The 13439-nt window shown below is 35.6% G+C and overlaps 1 protein-coding gene across 2 annotated transcripts in view; it reads right to left on the bottom strand.

Moving 5' to 3' along the window:
* Positions 1-13439, bottom strand: part of kremen1 (kringle containing transmembrane protein 1) — a 73980-nt gene that overhangs the window by 14943 nt on the left and 45598 nt on the right. For both annotated transcript variants that reach the window (XM_051894184.1, XM_051894183.1), the window contains exon 3: positions 13333-13424. In XM_051894184.1, coding sequence (XP_051750144.1) covers positions 13333-13424 — 92 coding nt within the window. The remainder of the gene's footprint in view (positions 1-13332; positions 13425-13439) is intronic.

The following is a 13439-nucleotide window of genomic DNA, read 5'->3' as shown; positions in this document are numbered from 1 at the left end:
TTAACAATTTGATAAGTGATTAATTAATAAGCATATCGACGCTGTCATGCTTAAATGTGTTAAAAAAAGCAAATAGGGTCAATTTTGATTTCATTTTGACCAGTGTAGTTATTGTTAAAGGCACAAAATGTAAGTTTCGCCACTAGAGGTCGCTTATTCAAAACAATAACAAAGGCGTAGCTTGATGACGCTCTGAATGAGTGTGGAATCATGGGAGTTGTCTTCACCTCCACAAACGATGGAAAGCAATCCGACGGGACTAAAGCAGAAATCATGTTTATGGATGAGCTAATAATTTATTAAAGTTTTATTAAGGTTACTGTGAAGCTGGGCGGGGCCGGGGACATTTTACGTTGGTGTTTTTATTATGCTTATATGCCACAGTCGGCCGCTGCCACTCCTTTTGTTTTGTTTTGTTGTATATGTTTATTTTACAATTAAAGTTACATTTAACATCCTCTTCCTTCTTCCTTGTACTTTTTTAGAGTTATGTTTGATCACATAAATTCACATTATTTTATTTCATTCTAATGAAATGGCTGCAAGTGCTGAATTACTACTCATACAGGTCACTTTATTTGACTAATTAAAATCGTGGGGTAAAGCAGCGCTGTTTTACTTGGTAAAAATCATACTAAAAATACATTTGAGTGTGTTGAAAGTTATGGTATAACATTACTTTGTGCGTTCGCTCAGTGGCTGGTATGAAACACTTGTTGCACATTACAGCAAGCTAGATCAATATTAGAATATCATATTAATAAAAGCTGGATGACTTGTGTTGCTAAATGGCATGCAATTCATTTTGAAATATATTGTATGGTGGAGAAAATGCTGTTTTACTGTTACTACTAATAAACTTTTTCTGATTATGCTATGTTAGCCACTTGACAATAGTGTTGTCTCTGAAGCATGGTACATACATTGCGGTAAATCAAGAAAACGAGATATTCAAACAATAAGACTAACCGCATTGAGCTATATAACAATGATTAGTTTTCTATCAATAAAGGTATCCAAACAGTTGCTCACCTGTCTAATAAAGCACATAAAAGCATATTTTGTGATTCCATGGTTTCATACGGAAGTAAAACCAAAAAAAAAAAAAAAAAAATGATGGTAACACGGATATGACGACATTGACAGGCGACGCAATGACACACTCAAAAAAATTAACTTTCACTGTTGTTAGTTTCACTCAAACCACCCTTGTTCACATTACTTAAAAAACTCATGTAACTACATGAACATAATTTAACTGCGTTGTTTCTACTAAAAATGAGTATTGTCAGCTTAACTTAGTAAGTGTTTGTTCAGTCAACTTAAAATTGCTGAGTGAAACGCACAAATTAATGTTGACATAACTAACTGGGCAGTGGATCCGTAGTTCCCAGCATGCTTTGCAAGGGACTGCATTAGGAGAGTAAATTTTGGGATTAAAGTGTTATTTTATGTGTTTTTCAGTAAAAGGAAAGATGTTGTTAGTTTATGTTAATGTTTAATGTTCAGTTATGTTGGACATTTAGAGGAGTTTCTGTAATGTTTTTGAATTTTGTGGTTACCATTACGCAGAAGAGTGTCGCCTGTGTTTAGGCTGTGAGCCTCATATACATATGTTTAGGATGGAATTCTTGCTCTCAATTCAATTAGTTATATTTTGAGCGCATTTTGTAGAGAAACTAGTTCATTTAATAAGGTAAATTAAGTCAATAAATCTGTTCACTTTACGTAATAAACGTAACATTATTAAGTAAACTGTACATATAAATATTATGTAACAGTGACATTCAAACGATTTGTATTTACTCAAAGAAATTTTGTCAGCTTTACTTGAATTTCTTTTGTTCATTCAACTAAATTGTTATTTGTACAAATTACTCAATATAGTTGCGTGGAACCACTTGACACTTCTTTTTTAAGTAAATCCAACAATTCATTTTTTTGAGTGCATGGTCCGTTACACTGGTCAAAATTGCTGCTTTCTCTGGATTTAAATATTGTTGGAATCATTTGGAATAATGTAAGTACACAAGTCAACAAAATATATAACATTGTTCTAGTGTTTTTTGGATATTTTAACCCAAAAAAAATCGCACATATTGTGCCTTTAACTAAAACTATTTAACTAAAACGATGTTGACTTAAATGGCCCAATATCTCAGAAATGTTGAAGTAGCCAGCCTGTACTCCTTTGTATCCACGTGTAGCATGTACTTTTCAATAACTTTTCCAATTCCAACCCCGATTCTTAACCACAAGGCCACCGGCACTCATGAATTATCCCCAAGAACCCTCTTCTGAAGAGTGACAGTTCCACTCACTCTCATCTTCAAAAACTCTACAGCGACAGTAAATGCCCCTGATATTCTCTTAAGCTCTCTAGAACCGCCGATATTGTTCAGAGCAGAAACGATGGTCTCTAGCCTTATATTGCACATCATATCTCAGCTGTGGTGAGTCATCCGTGCTTTTCACAATTCAGATTTTCATTATTGCAGGGCTTGATGGGGGTGACGCAAGAGTGAAAGACGTGTCACAAGTCCACTGAAGCAGAGAGGCAGACATAATAGCATTCAAAAGGAGAGCAAGAGAGAGAGGCTGACAAAAGGAAGAAGGAAAGAAACACCCAGATAACAAACACAACAACATCAAACGCTGCAGATCTTGGCAAATGCACTTGGCAGAAACAGCGGATAAGAGTGTCTGAGAGGGCCTCTCTCTTTCCCTCTTTCATTCTCTCTCTGTGTGTTATTAAAATAAGGTAATTACAGACATAAATTCAGATGACATCTGTGGTGCGTTTTTTCCTCTTTCTTTTTGCAGAAGATTGTGGGTGTTTCTTTTTTCCAAAATACATTCATAAGTTTCTGTGCCACACCCTGCAGACTCTGCCAGGAACACTTTTAGTTGAGAGCTGAGATACACTTGAGGAGAGGGGGTGAAATAATAAAGAGACGTCTTGTTATTGCTAATAAGACAGTCTGTCTTTATGAATGTTTAAAGGGAGAGTTCAGCCAAACATTTAAATGCTGTCATGTTGTTCAATACCTGTATGACTCTGTATTTAGAAATGTATGTACAGTTGCAAGAAAAAGTATGTGAACCACTTGCAGAATTTGTGAAAATGTAAAAATTTTTAACAAAATAAGAGATCGTACAAAATGCATGTTATTTTTCATTTAGTACTGTCCCGAGTAAGATATTTTACATAAAAGATGTTTACATATAATCCATAAGACAAAAAAATAGCTGAATTTATTCAAATTACCCCATTCAAAAGTTTGTGAACCATTGATTCTTAATACTGTGTGTGGTTACCTGGATGATCTACGACTGTTTTTTTGTTTTGTGATGGTTGTTCATGAGTACCTTGTTTGTTCTGAGCAGTTAAACTGAGCTCTGTTCTTCAGAAAAATCCTCCAGGTCCTGCAGATTCTTTAGTTTTCGAGGATTTTTTGCATATTTGAACCCTTTACAGCAGTGACTGAATGATTTTGAGATCCATCTTTTCACACTGAGGACAATTGAGGGACTCAAACACAACTAATAAAAAAGGTTCAAACATTCACTGATGCTCCAGAAGGAAACACAATGCTTTTTGAATTTGAAGATCAAGGTAAATTGTACTTAATTTGTCTTCTGGGAAACATGTAAGTATCTTCTGTTGCTTCCGAAGGGCAGTACTAAATGAAAAAATTTATATTTAAACAAAATAAGAAAAATTTGTACATCTTCATCCTGTTCAAAAGTTTTCACCCCCCGACTCTTAATGCATCGTGTTTCCTTCTGGAGCATCAGTGAATGTTTGAACCTTTTTTATTAGTTGTGTTTGAGTCTCTCAGTTGTCCTCAGTGTGAAAAGATGGATCTCAAAATCATTCAGTCACCGCTGTAAAGAGTTCAAATATGCAAAAAATCCTTGAAAACTGATGAATCTGCAGGACCTGGAGAATTTTTCTCGAGAACAGAGCTCAGTTTAACTGCTCAGGACAAACAAGGGACTCATGAACAACCATCACAAAACAAAAAAACAGTCGTAGATCATTCAGGTAACCACACACAGTATTAAGAATCAATGGTTCACAAACTTTTGAACTGGGTCATTTTAATAAATTCAGATATTTTTTCGTCTTGTTGATTATATGTAAACATCTTTTATGTAAAATATCTTACTCAGGACAGTACTAATTAAAAAATAACGTGCATTTTGTATGATCTCTCTTATTTTGTTAAAATTATTCACTTTTTCACAGATTCTGCAAGTGGTTCACATACTTTTTCTTGCAACTGTATATATAGAAATTTTATGTAGAAATTATGTAGAAATGTTAATAATGCGCTGCTAGCTCTAACTATGGAAGCTTGTTTCTGACACAGAATAAAACAATTTAAAAGATAATAGCAACTTTTTATCTCACAATTCTAACTTTTGTTCTCGCAATTCTGAATTTTTTCTTGTAATTGCGAGTTTATATCTCGCAATTCTGACTTTTTTTCTCAGAATTGTGAGATACAAACTCGCAATTGCGAGTTATAAAGTCCAATTCTGAGGAAAAAACAGACTGAGTTTATATCTCACAATGCTGACTTTATAACTCGCAATTACATATTATAAAGTCAGAATCGCGAGATATAAACTCACAATTCTGAGAAAAAAAGTCCAAATTTGTATCTCACGATTCTGACTTCATAACACAATTGTGACTTTATATCACGCAATTCTGACTTAATAACTCACAATTGCGAGTTTATATCACAATCTGAGAAAAAACATATATCATTTATATCATTCTGAGAAAAAAAAAGTCAGATTTGCAAGATGTACTCTCAATATATAAAGAATATATATTATTGTTTATATAAACAAAACAAAAAAATAAACAGTTAAATATTTCACAATATAACTTTTACTGTATTTTTGATAAATGCAGCCTTGGTGAGCAATAAGAAAGTTCTTTTAAAAAGATTAAAAAATGTTACAAACCCCAAACTTTTTAGTGAATATACACATTATATTCCAAATCTGATTTATTAATATATAATTTAGACCAATTTTGTGAACAGAGTCAACTTATTCTTTGAAGCAAATCTACATCAGAAGAACGTTTCACTCATAAATCGGACATCCTGATATATACAGTAAATAAAGACAAAGTTTCATTCTGTTCATTATACAAAGCTCATACTTCCAGAAGTCGAGCAGACTACTTTTATGAGACTTCCAAGGTGCTTTTGCATCCATTTTGAAGCTCCAATTCCAATTCAATACATGAAAAAGAGTGATCAGTACAAAAAAAACTTCCTTATTTTATGTTGCACCATTTGGAAAGTGAGTAAATAAATTACAAATTCTATTGCTGTTTATGTTCCTAGAACCAGGAAGTATGACCATATTAGCCCGGTTCTGTCAACACTGCATTGGCTCCCTGTTAAACATCGTATAGATTTTAAAATCTTGCAAATTACTTACAAAGCACTAAATGGTTTAGCTCCCCAGTACCTGAGCGAGCTCTTAACACATTATAGTCTATTGCGATCTCAGAATTCAGGCCAGTTGATAATACCTAGAATATCAAAATCAACCGCAGGCGGTAGATCCTTCTCCTATTTGGCACCTAAACTCTGGAATCTTCCTAGCATTGTTCGGGAAGCAGACACACTCTGTCAGTTTAAATCTAGACTAAAAACGCATCTCTTTACCCTGGCATACACATAACACATTATCAATTGATGTTTTCAAATCCGTTAAAGGATTGTTAGGCTGCATAAATTAGGTCAGCCGGAACCGGGAACACTTCCTATAACACCAGATGTACTCGTTACATCAGAAGAAGAATGGCATCTACGCTAATATTAGTCTCTCTGTTTATCCCGAGGTTTACCGTAGTCAGCCGGATCTGGGCCGTATCCAGGTGAGATCGAGGACCTGAGCCTAGACACGATGACAACGCAGCTCTGAAGTGTCAGCAGAGATTGAGTCAACTAGATCATCCCGTGAAGGCCTTATCGACACGACAGCCAGTGGCACAGATCCTCGACAAATATAAATAAATACTCTGACTGTTGCGATCCCAGTCAGACTTATGAAAGCTGCCTGAATCATAATCATGCACTGTTCGCTGTTGGCCAGAGGAGAACTGGCCCCCCGACTGAGCCTGGTTTCTCCCAAGGTTTTTTTCTTCATTTTAACACCTGTTTGCCACCTGATGTCACCTGTTGGAGTTTGGGTTCCTTGCCGCCGTCGCCTTTGGCTTGCTTAGTTGGGGACACTTGACATTTGATATTCAACAGTGTTTTGATCTGCCTGCATTGACACCATTGTATGCGAACTGAACTGAGCTGGATGATACTCCAGTGCTGATATAGGTGCTGATATAGATAAATTAACTAAATTAATAACTATTGATTCTTACAACGGAATGAATCAATACTGAATTTACTTAAGCTGGACAATGACACCATTTTCTTTAAAAGCTGCTGTGCAGCCAAAATTACATACCAGTTATCACAGTAAAGCTGCTTTGACACAATCTGCATTGTAAAAAGCGCTATATAAATAAAGGTGACTTGATTTGACTATAGTGCACTCTGAAATCATTAATGTGAAGTAAAAAAAAAATAAAAAAAAGCTAAAAATGGGGCACAGCAAAAGAAATAATACAATACACTAATAATAATGATAAAATCTCGAACAGAGAGAATATCTACTTCGTTAAGCATGTGTGTGATTTATCTTTTTCCACGGGAATCTTATTGTGAGAGCAAGGCGCCAGAGCTCACAGCATGTTGTCTTACTGAAATAATAAAGCCCAAACAGATTAGAAAACAATATTAACAGTCTAATTTTGTGAAGTCCGCATACACAAACCCAAGCATAGCACTACCTCCCACCACAACAACAGGTTTATTCCACAGACGTAGTCCTCTGGCTATTGCAACACAAATTCATTAACACATCTATGGTCGTGTCAACACCTAGTGCTCTCAAGGGCCGCTCACACTGACAGCAATTTTTTTGCTAGAGGTCACTTAGTTGCTGTATTGTTTGTTGTAGTAGGCGTTCCTTTTGCTTGATGCATTAACTTAACTGGTGGGCTGACAGCATCAATGCATTAATCAAGATCGCTTGGAATGCCCATGATTTTTTTATTATGCTCATGTACGTGGGCAGATACATATCATATAGAACAGTGAAACAATAACTTCTACCCCATTTCACCTAACTAGTGGTTTGCTAGTGGTAATTTAACTAGTGGTTCACGGAACTGGGGGGTTTAAAAGCCAGTCTTGATACTGATATTTAGGGAGCAGGATGCTTGATGACAAATAAAATAATAGTGGACATTAAATTGTTTTTTTAAAAAAAAAAAAAAGTTAAAACAGAAAATAAAATACAATGAAATAAAATAAAATAAATTGAATTTACATAAAAATATTTTGCAAATTAAAAATGTATTTAAAATTATTATTTGGAAATTGTCATTTCACATTTCTGGTCATTTACGGTTTCTGTATGAACAGCAATTCAGGGACACGCAGTGCAGTTTGGGTAGAGGAGGGTTTTTAACCTCTAGCAATTATCTAGTTTTAGTGCTGCACTTCACAGTTTGGAGTAAAACACCTATAAAATGACTATATTAAGCGTCTGGGGTTTGGTGATTTGTTGGTAAATCATTCAAAAGAGTCCTCACATCCTCTTTTCTGCTTTTAGATCTCCATGTCTGTCATTAATTCAGATACTAAAGTTGTGTTCCTGTTTTGGCAGGCTCCCTCCTGTTACAGACACACTTATCCAGCCCAGAGTACATGTGTTTTGGTTTAACTTTTTTTTTTTTTTTTTTTCCGTACAGTTACAACAGCTGGATCTGCTTCGGAGTGAAATTAATTTGTTGATGTAGTGGATCATTCCATAAAAAACAGACTATTAATATGCTTTCATTTTCTGCTCGGGGGAATTTGACAGTGTAGCTTTGTTTATGAGGCAGGCGTTTCTGACTGAGTTTCTTGTTATGCCGCACTTTACACATGACCCTTATATCCATCATACGTTTAGCAGCTGAGATTTACACTGGGAGGGAGAAAAGGTGAGAATCAAAGGAACAAGTCAAAGGGGTCGTTACAAACATCTCAAGTATAAATCTTCGGTTGGAGTACAACATGCAAGGAACACAAACAATACCAACGACCCTTTAACAGGGGACACATGAGCCCTGCTGCGCAACTTCACGGCATACTTTCCCATGTCGTGCATCTGCAAGACGGCGAGCACATTGCATTAGTCCTGCCGGAGGCTGTGTTACGACACAATTGAGGCCGAGATCAATGCTTTTCACCGCCATGCCCTTCAGGGAGTGACTGCATGCTTAATTAAAGATTGAGGGAGGCGTTCTCAATAGAAACAGAATAATTAAAGTGTTTTCAGAGGCTGGAGGAGTGAAACAACAGGAATGAACAGTGAAAAGAGCTGTATAGATTTCATCTCCCAACCCTCGATAGACCTGCCCTCGGTCATGAGGCACAGCGGCCCTTAGAATTTAGAGAGATAGAAGGAAATACAAAAATAGCACCTCTCTTTGTTCTCCCAAAACACAAGAGGGTCCATTAACATCTGCTGAGTGTGGAAAAAGAACAGCAATTTGGCCTGCTTTGTTTCTTAATGAAGATAATAGATCAGATATTAAGAACAATTATATACATACTTCATCTGTCTACTTAGCTAGTCATGAGATGAATTACATCATGATTGAGAGCATGGAATTCATATAATCATATCTGTGCAAGTACATACAGAGTAGAGTTGCATGATTAATTGTTAAAAGATTGCTATTTCAATTCAAACACCCCCACGAACTTGTAAGTTCACAGCTAACATTCAAATCTGCGTGGGTGCTTCCGCTGAGCCAGAGAGAGCAGTTGTCATGTACAGGTATGAAACAACTTCACAAACAGTCTTTTCAACCACACAGTATCGTTATTTCTGTGTTATAATAATTTGAATTATCACAGAAGTACTTGGATAAAAATGTATAGTTTGGACATAAACATTGATGTCTACAGAAGTGATCAAAATTGTAAATCACCTAACTTAATGCTTCAAATAAAGATTGTATCAATTACATCGTTACACCAGTAGGTGGCGACAAGTGACTGTTAAAAAATGCATTTATTCAAGAGATTCGTTCAAAAACACTGATTCATCCAGTAATGAAACAAGTGTCTTTATGAGTGAGTCATTGAATCATTCATTCAACCGATTTTAAAAAAATATTCAAATTAAATAATTTTATTATAATTAAATAGACTGCAGCAATTAATATTTTGTCAGAACTTTCAAGTAAATGACAAGCTATTTTGTTTAGTTGTCTATTCACAATCATGGGAGAATCGTGATCTCTATTTAAAAAACAAAAAAAAACAACAAAAAAACAAAAAACAAAATCGGGATTCTCGATTTGTACAAAATTGTGCTAATACAGCGCAACCAGCGTAGTCTTATTCCCGAACGATTGATTCTTAACAGTCATTATTTTTAGTGAATCAAAAACATACAGCTCAACCAATGAAGTCTGATTCCCAAATGAATGACTCTTGTGAGTCAGTTCTTTTTTTGGGAATAAAACAGCATCCAGCGCATTTTGATTCCTGAACGAAAGACGCTTATGAGTCGGTTCTTTTTACTGAATTAAAACCAAACCATACAGTGCGGCCAGTGTATTCTGATTCCCGAACGAATGATTCTTATGAGTCAGTTTTCTTAAGTGAATTAAGCTGTTGTGCTTATTTCTAAGGACTGTGAGATTTGAATGGTTGTTCATATCATGACAACATTTAGTGAAACATATTAGTTTTGGTAGTAGCATTTTATAAAAATGACCAAATTAATAAATATAAAAAAGGAAAAAGATAATACTACTATATGCATTTTCCCCTCAAAATATTTTTTATTTAAAAGTTCTAAAAAATTATGAATGGAAAGGAATCATAACCAGAATTCCTTAGATTAGATTCCCAAGCCTGTCTTTCAGTGTAAATGTGGCACTGAGGCCAATCTTCTCATCTGTTATTGCAGGAGGTTAAAGAGCAAATCCAAACATCACCCTGAGCCAACCATCACACACACCTGTGACTGAAAACTGAGCATGATCATTGATTAAAAAAAGACAAAAATGCACCTTTAACAGATAGCGTTGTTGTTCACTTTAAGAAAATAAACTGTCTGTGAGGAATGCAGTTGGTTCTCTTATGACTCACACTTGACTGTTAAACATCCCAATTATTTGGCACTAAACCTACATTTAAATACTAAAAAAGAGCACAAAGTGAAAGTAAACATGATAACCATCCCGTCGTGTTAATCTACACATTGAGTTATTCAAATCAGTGCTATCAGTTTACATTAATATACATGTTGTTCCAATCCGTTACAGACAGAAAAGGTTTTCTAAACACCTTTTCTAGATATTATAAACTAACACATAATTATGTGTGTGTGCGTGTCGGTAAAAGCCAAAAAGTCTGGAGATGGTTAACATGATAAGACATCTAAAACAGGTTATTGTTATCCAGAGGAAGAAAAAAATACCAAAACAGAGCAAACAATTGAGAAAATCTACCCCTCTCTACGTGCTGCAAAGATAAGTGTCATTTTGCACATGACAGCGTGCCTAATGGAGATTGGGCAAATTCTGTTCTTTCATCTCACGTAACAAATAGGAAAACAGCCTCAGGTGCGTGTACGCGTGTCGATTGTGATGCTACAATTGCGCCGACTGCTTTCTGATTTTACAGCATAACGACTGCCTGGAGCTAAAAAGTCCAACAAATCGCCTTGCTTTCATTGCCAACCTTGTGGGCATCGTGGCTTTAGGGCACCACCCAAGACCCTAATGATATCCAAGCCGAAACAGGAGCGTGTGGAGGACTGTACTTGATATGGGTGACGCCTTGAGAGCTGACGGGAATCTGGGACATGAAAAAAACCAGATGGGTTACAAGCCGGTACACACAAACACATTTACGGTAAAACAGACTCAAATCAGTGACCCTAACACAGAAGACAACTGGCTGTGACAAAAGCTGTCCTACATTTGCCTGCCGTTGAAGACAGTCTCAGCCCAGAGGGGCATTAGTTGGGTGGGCTTTGTTAGCTCCACTCAGGCACAGAGATAAGGGCCATCCAGACAGATTAATGGGTGTATGGCACTTTTGGGAAATGGGTCAGTGAGTGCAGTTGTACTGGACAGTGAGTTCGGCTCTTAATTGTTGAACTGGAGATGAAGGAGGAAAATTAAAGCTAAAGTCACGCATCACAACTCTGAGATGGGCTATAAAATACTGAGAAGCAGGCCTTACAAAACCAGCACAGAACCAGGATGAAGTATGTGATTGGAAAAAAAAGATCAAATTAATGGATAGCTATAAACAACAATCCTAACTAGATTTCAACTAAAGATTTTTCTAATAATAATAATAATAAAAAAGCTATCCTATGCCGTTGTTAAGGTAGGCTGAATGATTTTTAGAAAAGAAAATTCTGTCATTATTTACTCACCCTTAGGATGTTCCAAACCTGTATGAATTTCTTTCTTCTGCTGAACACAAAAGAAGATATTTTTAAGAATATGGGTAACCAAACAGTTGATGGTAGCCAAAAAAATACTATGGAAGTCAATGGGGTCCCTTTAACTGTTTGGTTACCAACATAATTTAAAATATCTTCTTTTATGTTCAGCAGAAGAAAGAACTCATACAGGTTTGGAACAACTTGAGCGTTAGTAAATGATGACAAAATTTTCATTTTTGGGTGAACTATGCCTTTAAGCTTAGGACAGAAAGAACGGGAGTACAGAATGGTGATATTCCAGCAATTTAAATATATGAAATACACTACCGTTCAAAAGTTCAGTTTGGTAAGACTTTTTAAATGTTTTTGCAAGTCTATTATGCTCACCAAGGCTGCATTTATTTAATTATAAATACAACAAAAACAGTAATATTGTGAAATATTATTACAGTTATTTAAAATAACTACCTATTTTAATATATTTTAGTTTGGTTTGGTTTGGTTTGTTTATTTATTTATTATAAACAAACCAAACCAATTTTACAACGTAATTTCATCCTGTGATGGCAAAGCTGATAGCAATTACTTCAATCTTCAGTTTCCTTCAGAAATAAAGCTGAATTTGTGCTCAAGAAACATTTCTTATAATTATTAGTTGAAAACAGTTGTGCAGATTAATATTTTTGTGGAAACAGTGATACTTTTTTCAGGGTTCTTTGGTAAATAGTACAATTTCTTAAAAAAAAAAAAAAAAAAAATCATACCCCAAACCTTTGAACATTACTGTGTCTTAAAAAAAAATGGGCTGTAAAAATTAGACATGAACTAAGACCACAAAACAATAAAACATCAGAATTTAACTAAATACACTTGTCCCCTATAGCCACACTTTTGCTTGCATCAAATTAAATATGGAATATAACTTTGGAGCTGCATATTCTCCAAAACATGATTTAAGTGGTACATTAAGCTTGAATTGCTCCAGTGGTCACTGAATGCATTCATTTAGTTTTAATCACTTTTAAATTAACATGTTAAATTGACCACCCTAATTTATACATTTACTTGTCATGATTGATATGCTGGGAGGCTGTAGAATCACACAAATGTAATGGAAGTGAACTTCAGACTGAGCTCTAACTACTAAGAAGGTTATATTCCACAGCTGTTACGTTTTGTATTCATACTCTACCCATCCTGTGATACTATGTGTCAGCTCTTGTTTATGGGGTGTGATTAGTGAGAAGAAACTGAGGAGCTGGGGATATCAGATTACACACACACACACACACACACACACACATTCTCTTTCTCTGCCAGTACAGTAGAAAACACGCTTAGTGGGATTATACAAATCTGACTGACAGGAAAATGAGTTTGCACATGCACACACATACAGTACATGTCCTCGAGACATACACAGAAAGACTTATTCACTAATACAAAGAAAGAAAGAAAGAAAGAAAGAAAGAAAGATTATATGAAATAATTCTGGATAGAGATATATCAATAATCAATCTAATCACCCAATAGCTTTGAGGTAAACACATACTTTCAGTACACAGAGATGCTTGTGTACACACACTGGGTGGAGAATGCAAAAATGTCAAGTGATGACAAGCACCACAAACGTATCTGTGCATGCTGAGACAGTGTAATTTTTGATGGAGCAATTAGAGTCCTTTCCAAAAATGCGGTTTTGCATATCAGTTTTAAAATCCAAATGATGGGAACTTTAAGTTTTTTGGCCAAGTTTCTTCTTTAACTTACTTTGACAGGTCGGAATATCACAGTATTTCCAGTAGATTCCGTCCTCGAGATCAGCGATGTAACACCATGGCCGAACATCTCCATCTGGGTTCCTGTGCGAGAAAGAG

This window comes from Ctenopharyngodon idella, chromosome 5 (genome assembly GCF_019924925.1).
Source record: "Ctenopharyngodon idella isolate HZGC_01 chromosome 5, HZGC01, whole genome shotgun sequence".
Taxonomy (NCBI): domain Eukaryota; kingdom Metazoa; phylum Chordata; class Actinopteri; order Cypriniformes; family Xenocyprididae; genus Ctenopharyngodon; species Ctenopharyngodon idella.
The sequence above is the reverse complement of the archived record's forward strand: the minus strand, read 5'-3'. Positions and strand labels throughout refer to the sequence as shown.